This window comes from Myotis daubentonii, chromosome 9, assembly GCF_963259705.1.
Source record: "Myotis daubentonii chromosome 9, mMyoDau2.1, whole genome shotgun sequence".
Classification (NCBI taxonomy): domain Eukaryota; kingdom Metazoa; phylum Chordata; class Mammalia; order Chiroptera; family Vespertilionidae; genus Myotis; species Myotis daubentonii.
Genome location: NC_081848.1, coordinates 46220172 through 46240972, shown reverse-complemented (window position 1 = coordinate 46240972; position 20801 = coordinate 46220172). Strand labels below are relative to the sequence as shown.

The window sequence follows — 20801 nt, the reverse complement described above, 5'->3', positions numbered from 1 at the left end:
CCCAACCCGGTGCAGCCGCCGGGGTCAGGCAGCGGGAGGCGAACCGCCGGGGTCAGGCAGCGGGAGGCGAACCTCCGAGGGCTGGGCTCCGCCCGGTCTGTGTCAGCAAGCGGGCATTCGGGGAACCGGTAGGCGGGGAGCCCCGGGCCACGGCGTGGGCGGGGCCAGCGCGAGGCGTCTGACGTCATCCTGGTGTGTGCGTAGCGTGAGCGGAAGCGGAAGCGGCTCTGTTCGCCGCCTCTCCCACCGGCCCGATGAGCTGCAGCGGCTCCGGCGCGGACCCCGAGGCGGCCCCGGCCTGCGCTGCCTCGGCCCCGGGCCCGGCCTCGGCCCCCGCGGTCTCGGCCCCCGCCGCGCTGCCCGCCGGCACCGCTGCGGAGAACAAGGCCAGCCCCGTGGGGACGGCAGGGGGGCCTGGGGCTGGAGCCGCGGCCGGGGGCGCGGGACCCGTGGCGGCGCGGGCCGGGGAGCCGGCCGAGCGGCGCGGGGCGGGTGAGGGCCGGGACGGGTGAGGGGGCGGGAGCGCCCCGGGCGGGGCCCGTCGGCGGGGAAGGCCGACCCAGCCGGGCCCTGGGCCCTCCACTCGTCACAGCGCTGCTTCTCCTGCAGCTCCGGTGTCGGCGGGCGGCGCGGCGGCCCCGGATGGGGCCATGTCTAACGGGGTTTACGTGCTGCCGAGCGCGGCCAACGGAGACGTGAAGCCGGTGGTGTCCAGCACGCCGCTGGTGGACTTCCTGATGCAGCTGGAGGACTACACGCCTACGGTGGGCTTCCCGCCCGCCCTGGGCCACTGGCCCGCCGTCCCGCCAGCTTCCTGCCACACCGTCTGGGTTCCCAACGCCCGCTGCTTGTGTTTGCCCTTCTGCCAGCTCTTGTGATTTCCCCCTGCCCTCACCTTAGCCCAGCAGGGCTCAGGGCGAGCACTGACAGACGTCTCATTGATTTCTCAGATCCCAGATGCAGTGACTGGTTACTACCTGAACCGCGCTGGCTTTGAGGCCTCAGACCCTCGCATGTGAGTAAATTCTGGACAGGTTGGAGCTTTGGGTGCTTGTGTGGTGCTTGCTGTCCATCTTCTTATGCCAGTGTTCTCTCTCTAGAATTCGGCTCATCTCCCTAGCCGCCCAGAAATTCATCTCAGATATTGCCAACGACGCACTACAGCACTGCAAAATGAAGGGCACAGCCTCTGGCAGCTCCCGAAGCAAGAGCAAGGTGTGAGGGGAGACTCATTGAATCAGTAATTACCTCCCACAGCAGCGGAGGCTTAATTTATCCTGCAACCCCTTTGGGGGAAACTAAACTCTAGGGGAAGTAAAAAACTTACTCAGGGTCACCTTCCTGGGACCGAAATCATGATTCCTGTGTTCAGCAGGTACTCTTCCCTTTCCCCCCAGGACCGCAAGTACACTCTAACCATGGAGGACTTGACCCCTGCCCTCAGCGAGTATGGCATCAATGTGAAGAAGCCGCACTATTTCACCTGAGCCACCCAACCTATATGTACTTGTCTGCCCCCTTATCCCCACACCAGCCTGTTTTCATAATAAACTTTATTGTGACAGGTAGGGCTGATCCCTCCCATGCTGGGAGACACCGTGTGGCAAGTGACAAAGCTCTGAGCCCAGCCCCTTTTGGGGCCACAGTGCTAGGGATGGGGGCAGGGATGGGCCCCATGGCTGGGGTAGTACCATGACTGGAGGCAGGGGAGGCAACCAGAGTCCTGCGGCTTTGGGCGGTGCATTCCCCTAACTGTGTCCCACACCTCTTAAGTTTAGGTAAGGACTTTCCAGCCCTACTTGTCCTGCATCTTCTCCAGGATAGGCACAATCATGTCAAACTTGGGCCGCTTAGCAGGGTCTTCATTCATGCAGATCTTCATGAGCTTACACACATGGGGAGAAATGCCTGGTGGGATGGTAGGCCGAAGGCCTTCCAGTGCCACCTGTAAATGCAGGGAAAAACAAGGTGGGTCTCAGAACATGAGTCCTGTGTAGCGAGAGGCCTCCAGCCATCAGGACAGGATGACTGTATATTTGAACAACTGTGGGAAAAGCCCAGCCCTCTACAATTGTCACTACTACCGTCACTGCCCCAACACGTGCTCTCACCTTCATTCCAATCTCCATGTTGGAGAGGTCAGCAAAGGGTACTTCGCGTGTCACCAGTTCCCATAGAAGCACTGCAAAACTCCACATGTCTGCTGAGCGCCTGTTTGTGTCTTCAGGCTTCTTCTGCAGAGCTGGAGGGATAACACTTATCTGTTCCAGCTGCCTATCCAGTCCTGTCTCTGATCCCCCTCCACTGCTACTGAGCTGCCCTTCTCTATCTCCCGCATAACCTCACCTTCAGGGGCCACCCAGGCAGGTGCATACATGCGCCCAGGGCATTGGAAAGAGAACTTGACGTCAGCCATGCTGATGCGGGCAGTCATGTCCTCATCAATCTGAGGAAGAGAAGATTACTAGATAGGGGAAGGTCTAGGGGACTGAGCCAGGAGTGAAGTTGTAACCTCACCATTACACTTCGGCTGTTGAGTGCATGTCGTGGGATGAGGGGCTCTAGTGTGTGTAGGAAGGCCATGCCCCTTGCCATGTCCAGTGCAAACTTCACAGCCTGACTCTGGTCCACAACAAAACCTAGGAGAGGAGGCAAGAGTCAAATAGCTTGGAGAGGCTCCCATACCTCCCCTCAGTGAGATCTGGCATCCCCTACTCACTGGTGCCTTCATGTAGTACGTTGTACAAGGATCCATGTGGCATCCAGTGTGTGATGAGAACCGGGTGAGGAGCAGGTGGAGCATGACAGAAACCTAGCACTGGGAGCACATTTGGATGCGAGAAAATCCTGGGAGAGGAAGAGAGTGTCCCTGGCTAAGAATAAGAGTAAAACGTCTTGGGTGTTAAGTCAGGTTCCTTGGAAGCAGTAGCTTCCAGTTTAGGCCGTGCCCCACCTGAGCCGGGGACACTCCTCGTTGAAGTCCCTGCTTTTCCTTGTACTCCAGTCTCGAACCTTCAGCACCTTCATGACAATGTCATTGCCCTGCCAGCGGCCCTTCCATAGCTGAGGGACAGGTAAGGGTTAGGAGGCTTTAACTTTCAAGCCCACTAACGAGAAGAAACTTAAAAGGAGGTGCAGATCATGTAATTGGGGAGGGAGGGGCATGAAAGGCAGGGGTCACCTCTCCAGAGTGATTCTGGTTGATCTTTGTAATGAAGTGGAGTTGTTTGAACTCAATGCCGGAGTGTTTGTTCAGAGTCCCATTCCCTGAGGAAGTAAGCAGGTCAGGTACCCAGCTGGAGAAACCCAGGATTATTTCCTATTACCACCCCTTCCTCACAACTGACTCACTGGGCCGAGTGCGGGTGGTCCCCTTCCAGAATGTGTCCTTGTATGGAATACGGTTGAGATTCTGGCCCATCTTCTCTGCCCGCTCTGGGGAAGAAAGACAAACAGTCTTGGCCTCAGCTGAGGAGACAGGCAGGGACAAGACAAGAGGACACAACTGGGGGTTGGGGGACGGACCTCGAAGCAGCTCTCTCAGGGGTGCCTTGGCTTTGTCCACAGGCATTTCTCCATATTTGTTGCAGATGCTGACAAGGGCCCCATGAGCCACCAGGTCCTGGAATGAAAAGGTGGTTGTGATGATGGCCCCTGCCACCTCCCTGGCAATCACAACAACAATCAGATGCAGTACAAATCCTATGAGTGTCCTGTACTCTGCAGTACTCACAGGATAGGATGAGGACTCCAGATCTCCCACTGAGGCTCAGACTTCCCACCCATCCCAGGGCTGAGGGCCTGAGTACTTACCTCTGCCACCTGATCTTGACCCCAAAAACAGGCATAGTGCAGGGGCACATTCCCATGCTCATTGACTGCATTGATGTCAGCTTTGTACTGCAGCAGCTGGTTCCCAGGGCCAGACAACAGAAAGAAAACGCAGAAAGCGCAGTCAGTCCCAAATGAGAGGGGTGTTGAGGCAGGTGAGGAGGGAGAAGAGTACACATACTTTCCCCAGTATGTTACAGTGCCTGTGACAGACGTAGGGAACGGAAGGGATCATACACACCTTCTGTACAATATCACGGTGCCCATGACTGGCTGCCAGGTGCAAGGGTGTGTCATCCCCACGGTTCATCACATTGATTCGTGCCCCCCGCATGATCAGCATCTCAACCACAGCAGAGCGGCCCTCTCGGCAAGCCCAGTGCAAGGGGGAGAAGCCATGATCGTCCCTTTGAAGGAAGAGGCAATGGTCATTTGTCTGGAGGTGGAATGCGGGCAATGGCCTTATATTGTCCCTCTGTGTACTCACCCCGAGCAACCTTACCTCTCCAGGACTCTAATTCTCATTCACGTCAGCAGCTCCCAAAGCTGTCCAATTCAGACTTCCCCCTGAGCTTCAAACGCAACCCTCAACAAGTCCTTAAGATTCATTGTTTCCATCAACATCTCCCTCCAGCCCTTCTCTGGCATGCCCTATCTCATTAAATGGTGGCATTCTTTACCTGGATCCTCTACATCCCTTTTGCAACATGTTGGTCCTTTCTGTTTCCCACTGCATCTTGTACATCCCCCTACTATAATACTTATAACACTGGATTGTAAAAATCCATGAATGGGCTGTCCTGTCAGATTGTAAGCTTCTTGAGAATGGATTGACAACGGGTTCAGTGCATGTTGGGGGTGCAGAGTCGTGGAGAAAGAATGCCATAATTCATGGGAGAGAGGGCAAACTTACTGATTGGCTCTGGTTGAAACTAAGATTTAAAAATGGAATGGAGTTTAAAAAGTTTTAGAAGGGTTTATAATGAAAATGAGAAATGCTTTTGATAAGCCATTACTGATAAGGCAGCTATCAAACTACCACATAAAACAGGATTCCTTTATGCAAACAATCCTGGGCCCAGAAAACTGAAGAAAATCAGAGTGGCTTCGTGTAGAAAGAAAACTGCTTAACTTTTTTCTTTTCCCATGGACCTATATTTTATAAAGTAAAAGAACTGTACAAAAAAAAAAAAAAAAAAAACCACCAAAACAATTGGGTGGGAGCAGGGCCTGCCTGACAGCCTGGGGCCATAAAAGGAAATTCCCTCAAGTCCCGGAGGCAGATCCAAGGGGCGGAGCTGGGGTTGGTCTGTGGTTTGGGCAGACTGCCTCCGGATGCCTTAGTGCTGTGGTCACTTCCTTGTGGGGGCTCTAGGCCCGGCCTGGAGCTGATCAGGGGTCTGGCCACCGCAGGCCAACCAGAAGCCCCCGATAGCTCATGGGAGGGAGGGGGCGTGGCCTTAAACGTAATGATTTCCTTCTGCAGCTGCTTTCATCAGCTCCCAGCCAAAAATTCCCCTGGGAGGTGGGGCTCCTCCTCCTCCTCCCCAAAGCAATTACCACCCCTGCTTATCACCCTCAGTTTTACTTCCCAGCACTTTAATTTATGCCTTGGCTTATCACCCTCCACCCCCACCCCAGTCTATGGCCCCAAAACAGGCCTGAGCCTGAGAGCAAAAGTATGGATAGGATTCTGCCCACTGTCAGCCGCACAGTGACCTCAGGGCCAAGACTTGAATCCCAGAGGGGCCTGCAGGGAATTCATCCCAACCTCTATCCATCACGTGGCCACCTTGAGCCCTCAAAACCTATCCCCTCAAACCAACAGCGTTCCAGTTTCACTGCCACCCCTTCACTTTGGGGCAGCAGCGTCTATCTGGGTGCCACCCCCACTGGACTTCGCCTAAGCCTTTATAACGCCACCAACAAAATAGTAACGGTGCCCACTGACTTTATTAGAGCACCCTTTAAGGAATTATATGAATGACGGAACAAGTGACTTCGCATTATGGAGAAGTAGTATAGAGCCTAATGGGAACCAATGAGCCTAGTGGGAGCCTGGATGAAGATGACAGGTGATTCTTGCCTCTCAAACCTAAAAACTAAACTCTGCCAACCTTAAAAAATTAAATTTTAAAATGAAATTGAAATCCATCATCCTGAGTCAACATCACTACTGCTTTTCTTGTCTTCCAGTCTTATCCAACCACATCTCTCATTCAACCTAGCTGGCACAAGGCCCCTCCTCGAGGTATTGAGTCTGAATCCCCACCTGTAGTGCCCAGCAGAGGGGTTGTATTTAGCACAGTTCCTTAAATGAAGGAACCCTGTGTAATCTGGATCCTTCACCTGCTTTCCTCTGCAACAGCCCTCACAGAGATCATCAGATAGATCATTAATTGTAAATTCAACGGGTACCGTAAAGTGTTTAAATTCTTTTTTTGTTTGTTTGTTTGTTTTTTTTGTTGTTGTTTAAATTCTTTGATCTCTCAGGAGCCAATACTAATGTTGACCACTCCCCCTTCATTGAAACAGTCACTTCTCTAAGCTTAACCAAGTTTTCCTGTTTCTCCTCTGGTTGTTCCTTTTAAGTCTTGCAGGCTTCTCATCCCCTCTCCTTCACACCCATGTCTTCACGTATCATCTATATGCTAATATCTCCCAGATCTGTGTCTCCAAGTCAGACACAGCTCCTGAAACCCAGATCTGCATGACCAACAACTTGCTCAACATTTCCACTTCCCTTACTGTCACTTTAACATGTCTAGAGTGGAGCTCATCATCCTTCAATCTTGTCCACCTCAGTTCAAGGAACCACCATCTACCCAAGGGCCCAAGCCAGAACCCTCGTCATTGTCTTTGACCTTACTCACTTCCCTCACCAAATCTCACCAATTCTTTTTTATTTATGTATTTATTTGTTTATTATTCTTTTTAAAAAAATGTCTTTCCAATTACAGTCAATATTGTTTTGTGTTAGTTTCAGGTGTATCGGCATAGTGGTTAGAGACAATCATATATTTTACAAAGCGTTCCCCCTGACGCTTTCACCAAGTCTTTACCATAAAGATTTCGGGAATCTGATCTTTCTTTTTCACCTATCCACTCTAGCCTAAGCCGCAGCCACCACGTCTGGGATGAACCAGGCAACTGCTTCTCTTCACCCTGCCACCGCCTTCCCAAAGCATCCAAGATGACCCTTTACAAATGGACAATCTCGTGTCACTCCATGGCTTTAGATTTAGACCCTTGTCCTTAGAACAGAGACCTTACTATGGCCCAAATATCCTCGCATGACCTGGCTGACCCTTGCAGACCTTTCCGGTCTCCTGTGGTTCTCCACTTGCACCCACTACTTCCTATCCCCCAGCCACACGAAACCGGACATCTCGGGCGCTCTCCACTCCGTCTTGCCTCCTCGCCCAGGAAGTTCCCCGAGGCTGGAAAGCTCTGCAGCCTCTGCCAATACAACTCGTACTCAGCAGTCAAGGTTCAGCTCAAACACAGCTTCCTCTGTGGCGCCCCTCTGCTCTCCCCGCCCCCCACACAGGCTGCGCTTGGCACTCATCACACTGGACAGGGGAGTCAGCGCTCCCCCCAGAGGAGCACCCCATCACCGAGAGGAGGGCGTCTGCCCTTCCTCGCACCCACCGGACACCTCAGCTCACCCCTGGTTGAGGTCGTTCTCCGTGTTGTCCAGCCACAGGCGAACGGCTACCGCGTTGCCCTCCCGGCACTGAGTGAAAATGTCGTCCATAGCAGCGTCCCGGCACTCAGTTCCCTGGGTTGGGGAAGCCTGGGGACTGTGGAGAGATCCAGGGAACGGGGTGAGCCCCAAACTTTGTCCCCTGAAGTGCAGAAGTGTTCGTGTTGGGGATGGGGGTCTGGGTGCTGCGTCCCCAGTTAGTAGAGGTTTGGGAAGGAGTTCGGGGCAACGGGAGGATCCCCAACTGTGTGTCCCCGGACGTGAGAGAGGCGCGTCCGGGCGCGATAGGGGGTGCCTGGGAGGTAGTCTATCTCCAGAAGGGATGTCAGGGAGCGCGCACAGGGACCCAATCCGCTAACAGCTGGAGGGGGGGGGGGAGTTCGGGCGCCCTATTCCCTGGGGGAGGAGATCGGGGGTGCTTCCCGGGGGTGGCCCTCGTTCCGACTCGGAACTTAGGCGGAGGGAGGGGTGAGGGCGCCCGGGGAGGGGGCACTGGTGTTCCCGCACTCACCGGGACTCGGGCTGGAGGAGCCTTCTTCGGGGAACTCCCGTCCGGCCGCGCCCGCCCCGGCCCCGCCCCGCCCCTGGCCCTCCGCTGCCCGCGCGGACCTCCCTTCCTCCCGCCTCCTTGCCCTTCTAGCCCGTCAGGGCTGAAACTCGATGGTTTTCGGCGCCGCGCCGGCCGCTCTAGCCACCCTCGCGTGCACCGCTTGGTTTCCGGCTCCGTGCGCTTGGATGCCCGGAGGCGCTCCCGGCACGTGGAGAGGCGCGGGCATCCCGCCGCCTCACCCCGCACCACGCAGATGTTTGAGGAGCCGGAGTGGGCCGAGGAGGCCTCATTGGCCGCGGGCCTCCGGCCTGTAGCCTCGCGGCCTCGGCCGGCGGCAGCCTGCCCGATCAAGGTGAGTGGCCCCGCATGTCCCCGGAGCTGTTTAAGGCCCTGACGCGGATTCTCGTGGATCTCAGCGCTGGCCACGCCGCGCGCGCACTCCGCGAGTGTGAGTGAGTGTGTGTGTGTGTGTGTGGCCGACTGAGATCGAAGATGTGAGATCTTCCACAAGAAAATGACGTTGGAACTGAGAGTTGCTAAGCAGAACTGAGTGAAGCAAAGAGGGTTTGTTGGACAGGAAAGCATGTGCAAAGGTCCTGGGTCAAGAGACCATGCATGTCCTACGAGGGTCACACACACAGAAATAATCCGTGTCCTTGGAGCACAGAGAATGCGAGGGGAAGCCATTGACGTCGGAGAGGTAAGTTAGTGGTTTCGCATATTTTAAGGATAGACAGAAGCCCATGGAGCGGTTTTATAGGGCAAGGATTCCTTCGGAATTGCAGTGTGGAGACTGGACCTGAGCGAGAGCGAGGGAATGACAGTGAAGGAAGGGTTGTCTGTACGAAGGTGGTGTGGAGGGGCTACTAAGCACCCCCAGTTAAGTGCCTGGACTGAGACTGCCGGGCGGGACTTCAATCCCGAAGGCCCCCCAGACAATAGACCTTCTGCTTTAAGCTTCTGCTGATGTGAAGGCAGCAGTCTTTTCAGGCTCCTCCTACTCTCTGTGAGCTTCCAGCATAGAATCTGCCTGCTTTATGCCTCCTCTTCATTCTCGCAGCCCATTGCTCTAATCCAGGCCACTGGTCCCCCTGTCTGCCGCGTGTCTCCTTCAGTCCTCTAGACTGCGGCTAGAGTCGTCTTAAACAGGTGTCGCTCTTGTCAGAAACCTTCTACCTTTTACCAGCTGGAGGCAAACACCTGAGACGGAGGGTGGAACTCCTGGTCTCTGGCCTTGGTCATGTTGCTTGTGGCTTTACCACATTCCTCTGGGGAACCCCAGTGCCTCCTCTGAACATTGAAGAGAGTGGTTTCTCTGTCTTCCAGCCTCCCAAAGGTGGGGGTGACAACTTGAAAGTTCTTCGGGGTCTGACATGCTTCGTGACAAGCTCGTTAACTGGGAATAATCCAGATACTTCTGCCAGTGTTTGAATCAGGTCCCTATCTCTCCCTTCTCGTTCCCCAGGTCCCATCCATTCTCCTCGTCCCTGCTTTCATACCTTCTTTTTTACGTATGTATATGTTTATTGATTTCAGAGAGGAATGGAGAGGGAGAGAGAGATAGAAACATCAATGATTAGAGAGAATCATTGATTGCCTGCCTCCTGCACACCCGCTACTGGGGATTGAGCCTGCAACCTGGCCATGTGCCCTGGACTGGAATAGAACCCAGGGCCCTTCAGTCCACAGGCCCACGCTCTACCCACTGAGCCAAACCTGCTTTCATCCCTTCTTTCTCCTCCAGGGCTCCAAGCGCCGACAGCTCTTGGCCACACTACGGGCCCTGGAGGCAGCATCTCTTTCCCAACAGCTCCCCAGCCTGCCTGGCAGCGACTCTGAGGAGGAGGAGGAAGTGGTGGAAAGGAAAAAGAAACGCCCCAAAAAGGCCTCATTGGCCAGTGTTTCTGCTGAAGTAGAGGAGAAAAGGAAGAAGCAGCATCAAAAACAAGGCCTGCCTGGCAGTGACTCTGAGGAAAAGGAAGTAAAGAAGAAGTGCCGCAAAAGGGCTCTTGAAAGTGATTCTGCTGCAGAAGAAAAAAGAAAGGGGAAATGCCAGAAACAGGCGCCTTCCAACCCTGCCCAGCACCTGGACAGTGTTGACCCAACAGGTATTAGTGGATGCATATGTGTGTGGGGGACCGGGAGGGGGGTCGTCTGGTCTTACATGTGACCGGGGTTACTTCCCATCATCAGGTGTGAGGTTGGGCAGTTAGAAGTACTTTCATCCAGGCCACAGTCTCTGTGTTTGGCCAGGATGAATTTGCCGAGCCTCTGAGTTCAGTGGGTCTTGCCCCAAATATGCCTTTCCATCTTCCCCCGACAGGTCCCAAAGCTTGGAAGAGGAGTGCTACAGGTGACCCATCCAAGCCAAGCTCTGTGGCCACCTCCCCCCAGACTCCCCATGCCTTGAGTCGCAAGCAGTGGCGGAACCGGCAGAAGAACAAGCGCAGGCACAAGAACAAGTTTCGGCCACCTCAGCTGCCAGACCCAGCCAAAGTCACAGCCCCCACAGAGGAGACAGAGGTGCCTCCTGCCCCCACTCAAGATGACCACGAGGCTCGGGCAGGAGCTCTGCGAGCCCGCATGGCACAGCGGCTGGATGGTGCTCGATTTCGCTACCTCAATGAACAGCTGTACTCAGGGCCCAGCAGTGCTGCACAACGCCTCTTCCAGGAAGACCCCCAGGCCTTCCTCCTCTACCACCGCGGCTTCCAGAGCCAAGTCAAGAAGTGGCCGCTACAGCCAGTGGACCGCATCGCCAGGGATCTTCGCCAGCGGTGAATGGGGCTGGGCACTGTGAAAACCGATGTCGGTCGATCATGGGCTCAGACTAGACCAGTGAGTGATCCCTCCCCTCCACTCCCAGGCCTGCGTCCCTGGTGGTAGCTGACTTTGGCTGCGGGGACTGCCGCCTGGCTTCAAGTATCCGGAACCCGGTGCACTGCTTTGACTTGGCCTCTCTGGACCCCAGGGTCACTGTATGTGACATGGCCCAGGTAAACCCCTCTATCCCTCTGTGTGTCTGGCCTGTGTTCTAAGCCCAGCCTGCGTGTGCTAATCTCTAACACTCCCTCCTTCCTCCCTGCCCACACCCCATCCTGGTGTCCATCCTACCACTCGCTGCTGGCCTTCTCCTCCCCAAATTGTGCGCCTCATACACCACCCCGCTACCCACAGGTGCCTCTGGAGGATGAGTGTGTAGATGTGGCTGTGTTCTGCCTTTCGCTGATGGGAACCAACATCAGGGACTTCCTAGAGGAGGCAAATCGAGTGCTGAAGCCCGGGTGAGAGCCTCAGGACACAGGTGCATGTACACGTGCACATGCGTGTGTCTGCACTTACACAGAACTTTCCGTTCTTCTCAGGGGTCTCCTGAAAGTGGCTGAAGTTAGCAGCCGCTTTGAAGATGTTCGGGCCTTTTTGGGAGCCGTGACCAAACTGGGCTTCAAGATCATCTCCAAGGTGAGGGCCCAAGAAGTCTGTCCCTGTGTTTGTCTCATGTGTGGCCCTTTTCAGGGTAATGGTGTTCAGGAAGAAGGCCATGGGCACAGACATTTGCTTCTTGAAGGCACGACTCATGGGAGAGCCCTGGGAAGCTTTCGTAGCAAGGGTGGGACATAGACGGGGGTGTTTTTTTAAAGAATGGGGTGAGGAATTGGGGCTCACTGGGTCTTTTCTGCCCCTAGGACCTGACCAACAGCCACTTCTTCTTGTTTGATTTTGAAAAGACTGGGCCCCCTCGAGTGGGGCCCAAGGCTCAACTCTCAGGCCTGAAGCTTCAGCCATGTCTCTATAAGCGCAGGTGACCTCTGAACCCCGCCTTGAAGGGGGAGGCAAGTCTTGAACTCCGTTGTCAGAACTCCGAAGACTATAACCAGCCAGGCTGTGACCCAGGACCGGAACCACCCTTCCTCTATCCCACGAACGAAGTGTGATGAAACCCCTGGTTCAGCCCCGCTCTGCTAAAGGATTCTTGGTTTCAAGAAGCATAAAATCACTCGGGCTGGCCAAAGAATAAGGAGTTTATGGTGAGAACACAGGGGTATCTGGGAATTATGGATCCCCTAGGTGTCATGGAAACTAGATTATTTGGAATTCAAGGCATCTCTGGGTTTGACTCTTTTTTTTCTGTCTCTTAGGAGCCACATGGGCTTTCTGTCCTGGTGTCTCCATTCTCTCTTCTGATCTTCTGTCTGCAGACCAGCTTCCTCTGCTTACTCATAGCTGCTGCTCCCTTGCCTTTGGTCTGCTTCTTGGCTCTGGACAATGTCAACATCCTGGCTCAGTACAACAAACTGGGTTTCTGAGTCAGGACTGTTGGATTGTCTCTGCACTAAACACTTCTTTCCCCTCTAGTCTCATCTCCACCTTTGGGGCTACATGACCCAAACACGCCCAGCATCTGTTGTTATCCTGTGGGCCCCTAGTGTGTGTCTGGCTGAGAGCACAGATTTTAGAATCAGGTGGGCCTGGCTGAGAGTCATTTAATTTTTGAATGTCACATTCCTCATTTAGAAAATGGTAGAATTCCTGTCTCATGGATTGTTGTGGGCCAACTGAGGAGATCTATAGCCAGGGCTGGGTACTGAGGAGGTGCTCAGTAAACTACAGATGTAGCTTATTGTGTGTTGTAAGCCTCATTCTCTAAAGACCTTCTCTGGACTGGGTTGGAAGTTGGAGGGTAAAGAATAGATTTGTTCTATTCCTCTTCATGAGGAAGATTCAGAGAACTCAATATAGGCCTTTCAAAGGGCTCATTTAATAGGATATTTAGAGATTCTTGATAGAGTCTGAGCCATCCTTGGAGAGTGGTGGTGAGGGAGTTGGGTCTTTTCATCAATAACCATCAGTTAATGCCACATTGGGGTGGGGCATTGGGCTGTTCGTTGGCAGATGGGTCTGTTGTTTCTGCCTAACACTAGGTCCAGATCAGCAAGTCCTAGGAAAAGCTATAGGCAAGGAAGGCTAGTGCTGGAGAAGATGAACTGGGTTGATACATCTTCGGTGGCTCCTAAAAGGAATCTGCCATCTGCCACGGGCATAGACACACAACCTCTTGTACCTACTTCCAAGAAACACAGGTTTCAGGGCTCTGAGCCAGTTGGATGCCTCCAGAAGGGGATGGAGGCTTCGAGGCAGGCTGTTGGCCAGAGGGAATGTGTGGAGGCGGGGCTGTGAGCCATTCGGCAAATACTGCACAGAGCCATGCATGTGCTCTTCCCTCTGCTGAATACTTGGCTGACTGGCAAAGCCTTACTCCTGCCTCCAAACAACCTACATGCTTTTTAGTCCCTCACACCCAAAGCAGAATGAGTGTCTTAGCTGCACTCAAAGTACTACCTGAAGAGTGCAGCTCGGCATTTAATGCTGCATTGTGATAGCTGTGTGTTAGGCTGCAGCCTTTTCAAGTTACATTGATCTTGGTATTCCCAGAGCTTGTCACTTGAATGACAGGGTCCAGTTGGGTGGGATTGATGGGAGCAGGAGTGTTGCAGGAACCCCCATTTGGGGCACAAGATAAGGCCACTGTGATGATGGAAGAAGTGGGCAAATGGGAGAAATTCAGTAGATAGGATTGGTAAATATTAAGGGTTGATGAGAGAGGAATCTGAAGTGAGTCTGGTTTCTTGCTTGTACAACTGGGTGAGTTGGCGATGACATTCAAAGTGTTTGGGTTTTAAGTCCCTCTGATGTTCACTTGGAAGCAGGACATACAAATCTCAGGAGAGCCCTCGCTGGTGTTGCTCAGTGTTTGGAGTGTTGGCCCGAGTGCACCAAAGGGTCTTGAGCAGCCGTGGGCAAACTACGGCCCGCGGGCCGGATCCGGCCCGTTTGAAATGAATAAAACTAAAAAAAAAAAAAAGACCGTACCCTTTTATGTAATGATGTTTACTTTGAATTTATATTAGTTCACACAAACATTCCATCCATGCTTTTGTTCCGGCCCTCCGGTCCAGTTTAAGAACCCATTGTGGCCCTCGAGTCAAAAAGTTTGCCCACCCCTGGTCTTGAGTTTGATTCCCAGCCAAGGGCACGCACCTGGGCTGTAGCTGTAGGAGGCAACCAGTTGATGTGTCTCTCTCTCTCCTCACTGTTTCTCTCTACCTCCCTCCCTCCCACTCTCTGAAGACCAATGGAAAAAATATCCTCAGGTGAGGATTAACAAACAAAACAAAAGTCTCAGGAGAGGTCTGTGCTAGGGATTTGGGAGTCGGCAGCCCAGAGGTAAGAATTAAAGTCTTAGGCATAGGTAAGGTATCCAGAGTAAGATAATGAGAAGAGAAAATGGCTCAGAATAGAACTGAGGAGCATTTAGTGGATGGGTAACTGGAAATGAACCAGTAAGAGTGGCAAGATGAAAAGGTTGGGCCAGAGATGGAGGAGTAAATCCAGGAGAGTGGATTGTTTTTATAATATTTGTTTATTGTTTTAATATATTTTATTGATTTTTCACAAAGAGGAAAGGAGAGGGGTAGAGAGTTAGAAACATCGATGAGAGAGAAACGTCGATCAGCTGCCTCCTGCACACCTCCTGGGGATGTGCCCGCAACCAAGGTACATGCCCTTGGCCGGAATCGAACCTGGGACCCTTCAGTCCACAGGCCGACGCTCTATCCACTGAGCCAAACCGGTTAGGGCAAGTGGATTGTTTTTAATATGCTTCTTAAAATTGATTTTAGGGAGAGGAAGGGAGAAGGAGAGAGAGAGAGAGAAACATTGATGGAGAGAGAAATATTGATTAGTTGCCTCTGCACACCCCCTACCAGGGATCAAAGCTCACAACCAACCCGGGTATGTGCCTGACGACCTGTTGGTGCATGGGACTAGATTCAACCAACGGAGTTACATTGGCCAGGGCAAGAGAGTGGTTTTTGTTTTGTTTTTAATATGGAAGGAATGGGAAGGTTGTCAGCTGTCAGTTGCTGTTGAGAAGTCTATTAAGATGAGAAATCAGATCGTGGTGGGATGAGGACTGCTGAGTAATGTTGAGAGCCTTTTTGAACATATACTAGTATAGGTATTATTCATGAATTTATAGTTATACAATCAGGCCAATGGTGTGGCTGTCTGTCTACTCAGGAATCTAGGTGTAGTTGTAGAAACTGAGCACTAAGATGATCCAGAGTTGGAACCTTGCCGTGCAAAAGAAATTAAAGGAAAGCAAGCAAAAGAATTTCAGACTATTTGCAAGTAAGTGATTGCTATACTGGGCCATGGAATTTTGTAGGACAGGTAGGAGAGTGAAAACAGGAGTAGGTTGTTACCCTGGTTGTAGCTGAACAAGTGACCTGGGAGGATGGGAGGCTGTGGTCAGAAATTGGAATACTTACATTATAATTATTGGAAGCAGATCAGCTCCAGGTGATGGCAGAGTGCAGCAGCAGTGGTGAGTGCCTGAGAGACATTCAAGGGAGGTTGCCTGAAGATTGGTTAATGGACTGAGGGCTCAGGTATTTGTGTGTGGGGGGTGGGCTGTTGTCTGTATGGACTTTGCAGTTGTCTAGGATGGTGGTAGAAGTTGGCGTGGAACAGGTGCCAACCTCTTGAAGGAGGAAACCAATCCAGGAGATCTGCAGACAAAGGGAAGGAGAGAATAATGGCATAAGTTTCAAAAGTGCTGAGGGTTCACACAGCCTATTAGAGACTCATTTGGGAGTGGAGCTGGCTGCCGGGCAGCTAAGATAAGATACCCTGACAGTCCTCTCCAGTTTTTCAGGACTCACCAGGGATTACTGGGGAGAGAGTATTGCCGCAGCTCCATGGCCAGGAGCCTCCTGGAATAATGGGAGGTAAGCCACAATGTCCAAGGGATGTGTGTGGTAGTAGGGCATCTCACTGTAGGGCACATCACCTTTTATAGCTCCGTATCCATGTTCTTCCCCAAATGTTACTTATATTCCTAGATCTTGACTAATTTCCCTGTTTTCTTGGCATGCTCAACAGAACAGCCGGGGTCTGCCCTCCTCCCTCTTTTGCTTTTCCCTCTTATACTTCTCCCTTGGCCTATTCTGGCCACCTGAGTAAATATCTCTCTGGATCTGACTCAGACCCCAGGTTCACTCTAACTCAGCCCAGCCCCCAGTAGTGGCCCATCAATCACCCTGATTATGAAAGCAGCACTCCCTGAGCCTGACCTTGGCCCCCGCTGCTTCATCATCAACTTCAGGACAAGCTTTTGTTCAAGTCCTTGCCTGGATTTCAGTGTCTAATGTTGAGATTCTAGAATGAAGAGAGAACAATATATGTTCCTTTAAGAAATAGCAGTATGCCAGCTGTTTAAAGAACAATGAGACCAGTTTAAGGGACACTTTGAGAACAGAGGGAAGGAGTGGCAAGAGTAGTAAGAGGCAAATGAGAATGGGAGGGTCTGCCCTGTTGGGAAAGGCAGTAGTTCTCAAACTTTAGAGTGCAGTAGAATTATCTGGAAGGCTTGTTATAATGCAAATTGCTAAACCCTCCCCCAGTTTCTGATTCAGAAGGTCAGGATAGGGCTTGAGAAGTTTCTGGTTGCTTTGATTTTTCTCAGTGAAGCGGGAAGTAGACTTTGAGTTAAGAATGAGAATAGGGGAAGGGGGTTGGAGTTTTGAGGGGAGGGGAACATGAATATTGTTTCTAAGAGGGAATGAATGAATTAGGAAAGTACAGCATGATTGCTAGTAGTATTAATAGCACACATAAGGTACAAGGTCAGAAAGAGGATAGGATGGGAGGAGACCAGTGCAAGATTGCTTTCTGAGCTTGTTACTGTGAGACAGAGTACACCTGGACTGTCAGAACCCACCCACTTCTTGAGGGGCAGGCTGTTTTCTGCCCTTTTACCCCAGATCTAATTGGGGATTCCACTGGGACCATTTGGGACGCCTGAAGTATTTAATCCTACAGCCAAGAAATGATGAGCCTGGAGTCTGACTCCTGCCCTGGAAATGTAGAAGGCTAGCAGAGGCTCACTGACTGCTTCAGTGTGGAGCCAGAGGAGTGCTGCTGCTTTTGCATTGGCCTGCATTCCCAGAATTTGCCGGGGCACCTGATGTATGAGTGTATCCTACACGCCTTGCAGGAGAGAGAGACGCATGGGTGGTCTTGGGTCCTGTCCAGTAGGACCATTGGAAGAGGCAAGGAGACCTCAACACAAAGAAGCTCGGAGTGTGCCATATGGACTGAGGAGGAAGTTGCAGGAGGCCACCCAAAATAAAGCTGCATCACCAGGGTCGGGGGACAGTGATAGGCGCCCTTTAAACACCTGCCTAGTCCATAGGGCACAGAACCACCAGTCAATCAAGAACTGTTTTATTCCCTGACTTCTCTGCACGTGGGCCCAAAGCAATCAGCAGCTATTAGGTGGAAAAGAGCAGAGATTATTTTGCCCTTCCCCATAGCAAGCTCTTGGACTTAAGTGGAACAGAGTTGGGAAGGGAAAATAGTTATAGCTACAGCAGGTGCAGATTATTTATTGTTGCATAGGATTAAACGTTCTAATCACTTGGATTTGTGTTATCTTAAAAAGAGCACAAGACTGTCAACTAAGAATGAGCTGAAAAGTCACAGGCTTGCTACAGCTCTTTTCCAGCACAGGGCAAGAGTACCCCCACATGAAAAAAGTTTAGAGGGGTGAGAGATAAGTTGGATTTGGATACTAGGCTTATTAGCATCCCCTTTAGAGGCTTACTGCTTCTGCAGATATTGGTGAGCTCCAGCTTTTGTTCCTGTAACATAGTCCTAAGAGAATACAGTTCCAAAAGAAACATGATCTTGGCAGACACACAACTCGGCTCCAAACACTCAACCATTTCTGTATTCACACAAAGCCCTTAAAGCTTTTAAGAGACTTGTAATTAGACCTTTTTATCCCCATGTTGCCCTCCTTCCCAGGTGACTTCTCAGACTGGCCACCTGGTTCTAGGATATTTGACAAAACTGCTATAACTGCCTCACTGGTCTCCCTCCTACCCCTCCAAAGCAGTTCATTTTGCACACAGCCAAGTGATCTTTTTTTAATGTAAATCAGATTTGTCACTTCTCTGCTTAAAATTCTTCAATGGATGCTCATTGCTCTGAAAACAAAAGACAACTTCATTCCCAGTCCCTGTGTGATCTTGCCCAGGCCTCCCACTCCAACTGCATCTTAACTCACTCCTTCCTCACGAAACCCCAGCCACACGGGGTTTCTTTTCATTCCTCCAACATTCTAAGCCATTTCTGCTCTGGGTCTTTGTGCATGCTGCTCCATCTTCCTAGGGTGCTCTCCCTGATGAGCTCATTTTCATCTTCCAGATCTTCACACCAACATCACCTTCTGTGGAAGAAACTGGCTAGGTGCTCACCAGAATGCCCTTTCCCTGGACAGTTAAACTCCATTTCCCTGCGCCTCGCATCAAGCTGGGGCAGTGTGAGTGGTCCTCGTCAATGGAAGGGAAGTAGGAGAGATGTTTCACTACCAGACCAAGGCAGTTAAAGAGCAGATGAGCCTTCTCTGTATTGTACCACCCCCTCCTCCACCTTCCAGGGTGACCTTGTAGCACATGTTTGAAGGTGATTGAGTAACAGCATAGAAGAGGTTGGGATACCTGAGTCACTCTTTGGGAGGAAAGCTGCTTGACTAAGATCATCCACATTGAACTTTGAACAAAGAGTAAACCTCTACTGCAATAAATTAGTGAATTTTGGGAGATTTAAGGCAGTTAGCACTGGCTAATAGATCTTCTCTGGTCATCCTATCCACCTTTCTCTTGATCACAGAACACTTTTGTTCCTTTGGGTGCTTCAAACATGTAATTACCTTAGCAAATACTGGTCAGTACTTTCCACCTGTGCCATTAATTTTAATCTTAATGGGGGGGGGGGGGGTGTTCACATCAGGAAGTTGAGATGCTTATTTTACCAGTTACATTTTGATTGTGACAAGAAAAAAAAAAATGCCACTAAAGAATGTCTTACACTAGAATTTCCTTCCTATATCAGTAGGAACCTGAAGGTTAGTGTCTGTGGGCAATTGGTTCTGGAACTTCAGGATGTTAGCGATTAGGTCTCTGTCGTTCTCTAGGCCTTTTGCTTCTCATATTCACAAGATGGTATGTTTTTGATTGAGTGGGGACACCCAGCTTACTATTTACTGATACACCTCTTGGGAATCTCACTGATTGCCTCAGTCTTTTTGGCCTTCAAGGCTCCTTCTACATCAGTGGTTCTCAACCTTCCTAATGTCGCGACCCTTTAATACAGTTCCTCATGTTGTGGTGACCCCCAATTCCATTGTTACAAATTGAACATAATTAAAGCATAGTGATTAATCACAAAAACAATATGTAATTATGTATGTGTTTTCTGATGGTCTTAGGCGACCCCTGTGATAAGGTCCTTCGACCCCAAAGGGGTCGCAACCCACAGGTTGAGAACCGCTGTTCTACATTGTTAATACTCTGGTGTAAGTATGTTCCATTATTCCCTATAACAGGAGTCCTCAAACTATGGCCCGCGGGCCACATGCAAATACAAATATTGTATTTGTTCCCGTTTTGTTTTTTTACTTCAAAATAAGATATGTGCGGTGTGCATAGGAATTTGTTCATAGTTTTTTTTTAAACTATAGTCCGGCCCTCCAACGGTCTGAGGGACAGTGAACTGGCCCCCTGTTTAAAAAGTTTGAGGACCCCTGCCCTATAACATGGCTGAGACAAAGGTCAAGTTCCATTCCCTGTCAGGGTACATGCCTGGGTTTCGGGCTCAATCCCCAGTAGGGGGCATGCAGGAGGCAGCTGATCAATGATTATTTCTCATCATTGATGTTTCTATCTCTCTCCCTCTCCCTTTTTCTCTGAAATTAAAAAAAAAAAAGAAAAAAACAGGAGATCTATGGTTAGGCAACAAGCTTTAAACTTGACATCAGAAGCATGATCTATATAATAAAAGCCTAATATGTCCCCTCAACTGGGTGTTCAACAAGGGGAGCGGGGCCAGCCAACCACCCACAGCCCCTCCCCTCAGCTGACCCCACCCCTGATTGAGACGTGGCGGGAGGGGGGGGGGATTGGGAGCAGGGCCAGCTGGCCAACCTCCTGCTTCCCCTCCCCCTGGCCAGTCCTGCTCGATAGACCCTGATCAGGGCAGGCCGGCCAGATCCTACCTGTACACAAATTCATGCACCAGGCCTCTAGTGATCTATAAAAGAAAACGAATAAATTGGACTGCATCAAAATGAAAAACCTTTGCTCTATAAAAGACCCTGTTAAGAGGAAGCTGCAGAAATAAATTAGTTTCAGGTGAGCCACAGTGTGCTAATCAATGACATTTTTGGTCTTTGAATTATTAGTGCATATAGTGTACAGAGTTGGGCACAAATTTCCTCATCAATTTAGATATGCAAATAAAATTCAGCTCCTTTCTCAATTACTGATTTTCTTCACAAGTCTCACTTCCATCCTGCACTCCATCGAAGAGTGGAAAAGCTAGAAATAAATTTCATCCAGTCTCTAGGTTTCATCTATCCTTTTTGAAATAAATACTCAAAAACTCAAATTCCTCCCTTCTACCTCTGCTTCTCTGCAAGAGTCATCTGGGTGTAAAGGGAAGGGCATTTTGATATCAGAAGGAAGGGGTTCCCTGGCCTAATATTGATTCTTGGGTGTGCACAAGCTGGAATCTTCTGGATACAGTTGGCCCAGTATCATACCCGGGCATTCTGCCAACATTTGCTTCTAAGGCTGATGAATCCGTCTT

The 20801-nt window shown here is 51.1% G+C and overlaps 3 protein-coding genes across 6 annotated transcripts in view; 2 read left to right on the top strand and 1 right to left on the bottom strand.

Annotated features, from left to right (window-relative positions):
- The first annotated feature begins 213 nt into the window (after positions 1 to 213).
- Positions 214 to 1568, top strand: TAF10 (TATA-box binding protein associated factor 10). The gene is made up of 5 exons (XM_059708765.1): positions 214 to 492; positions 610 to 764; positions 951 to 1015; positions 1101 to 1215; positions 1398 to 1568. The coding sequence occupies exons 1-5, from the start codon at positions 255 to 257 to the stop codon at positions 1485 to 1487; spliced, it is 663 nt and encodes a 220-aa protein (XP_059564748.1). The 5' UTR covers positions 214 to 254; the 3' UTR covers positions 1488 to 1568.
- Positions 1536 to 8168, bottom strand: ILK (integrin linked kinase). The gene is made up of 13 exons (XM_059708764.1): positions 8049 to 8168; positions 7500 to 7634; positions 4073 to 4238; positions 3814 to 3909; positions 3526 to 3622; positions 3352 to 3435; positions 3182 to 3267; positions 2954 to 3063; positions 2720 to 2847; positions 2518 to 2639; positions 2347 to 2446; positions 2112 to 2242; positions 1536 to 1945 (listed from the first exon to the last, which is right to left on the bottom strand). Exons 2-13 carry the CDS (start codon positions 7586 to 7588, stop codon positions 1796 to 1798), a joined length of 1359 nt encoding a protein of 452 aa, XP_059564747.1. The 5' UTR covers positions 7589 to 7634; positions 8049 to 8168; the 3' UTR covers positions 1536 to 1795.
- Positions 8169 to 8207: 39 nt separating this feature from the next.
- RRP8 (ribosomal RNA processing 8) overlaps positions 8208 to 20801 on the top strand; it is a 35436-nt gene continuing 22842 nt past the window's right edge. Inside the window, exons 1-9 of one of the 4 annotated variants that reach the window (XR_009454427.1) lie at positions 8208 to 8439; positions 9832 to 10195; positions 10411 to 10864; positions 10954 to 11083; positions 11265 to 11371; positions 11453 to 11549; positions 11774 to 12115; positions 18360 to 18982; positions 19104 to 19221. Coding sequence is in view for 1 of the 4 variants with exons in the window: in XM_059708763.1 (XP_059564746.1) it covers positions 8341 to 8439; positions 9832 to 10195; positions 10411 to 10864; positions 10954 to 11083; positions 11265 to 11371; positions 11453 to 11549; positions 11774 to 11893 (1371 nt within the window). In the remaining 3 variants the exon portion in view is untranslated. Of the gene's footprint in view, positions 8440 to 9831; positions 10196 to 10410; positions 10865 to 10953; positions 11084 to 11264; positions 11372 to 11452; positions 11550 to 11773; positions 12192 to 18359; positions 19222 to 20801 lie in introns of those variants that run through there. The other 3 variants (XR_009454426.1, XR_009454428.1, XM_059708763.1) reach the window with 3 other exon arrangements.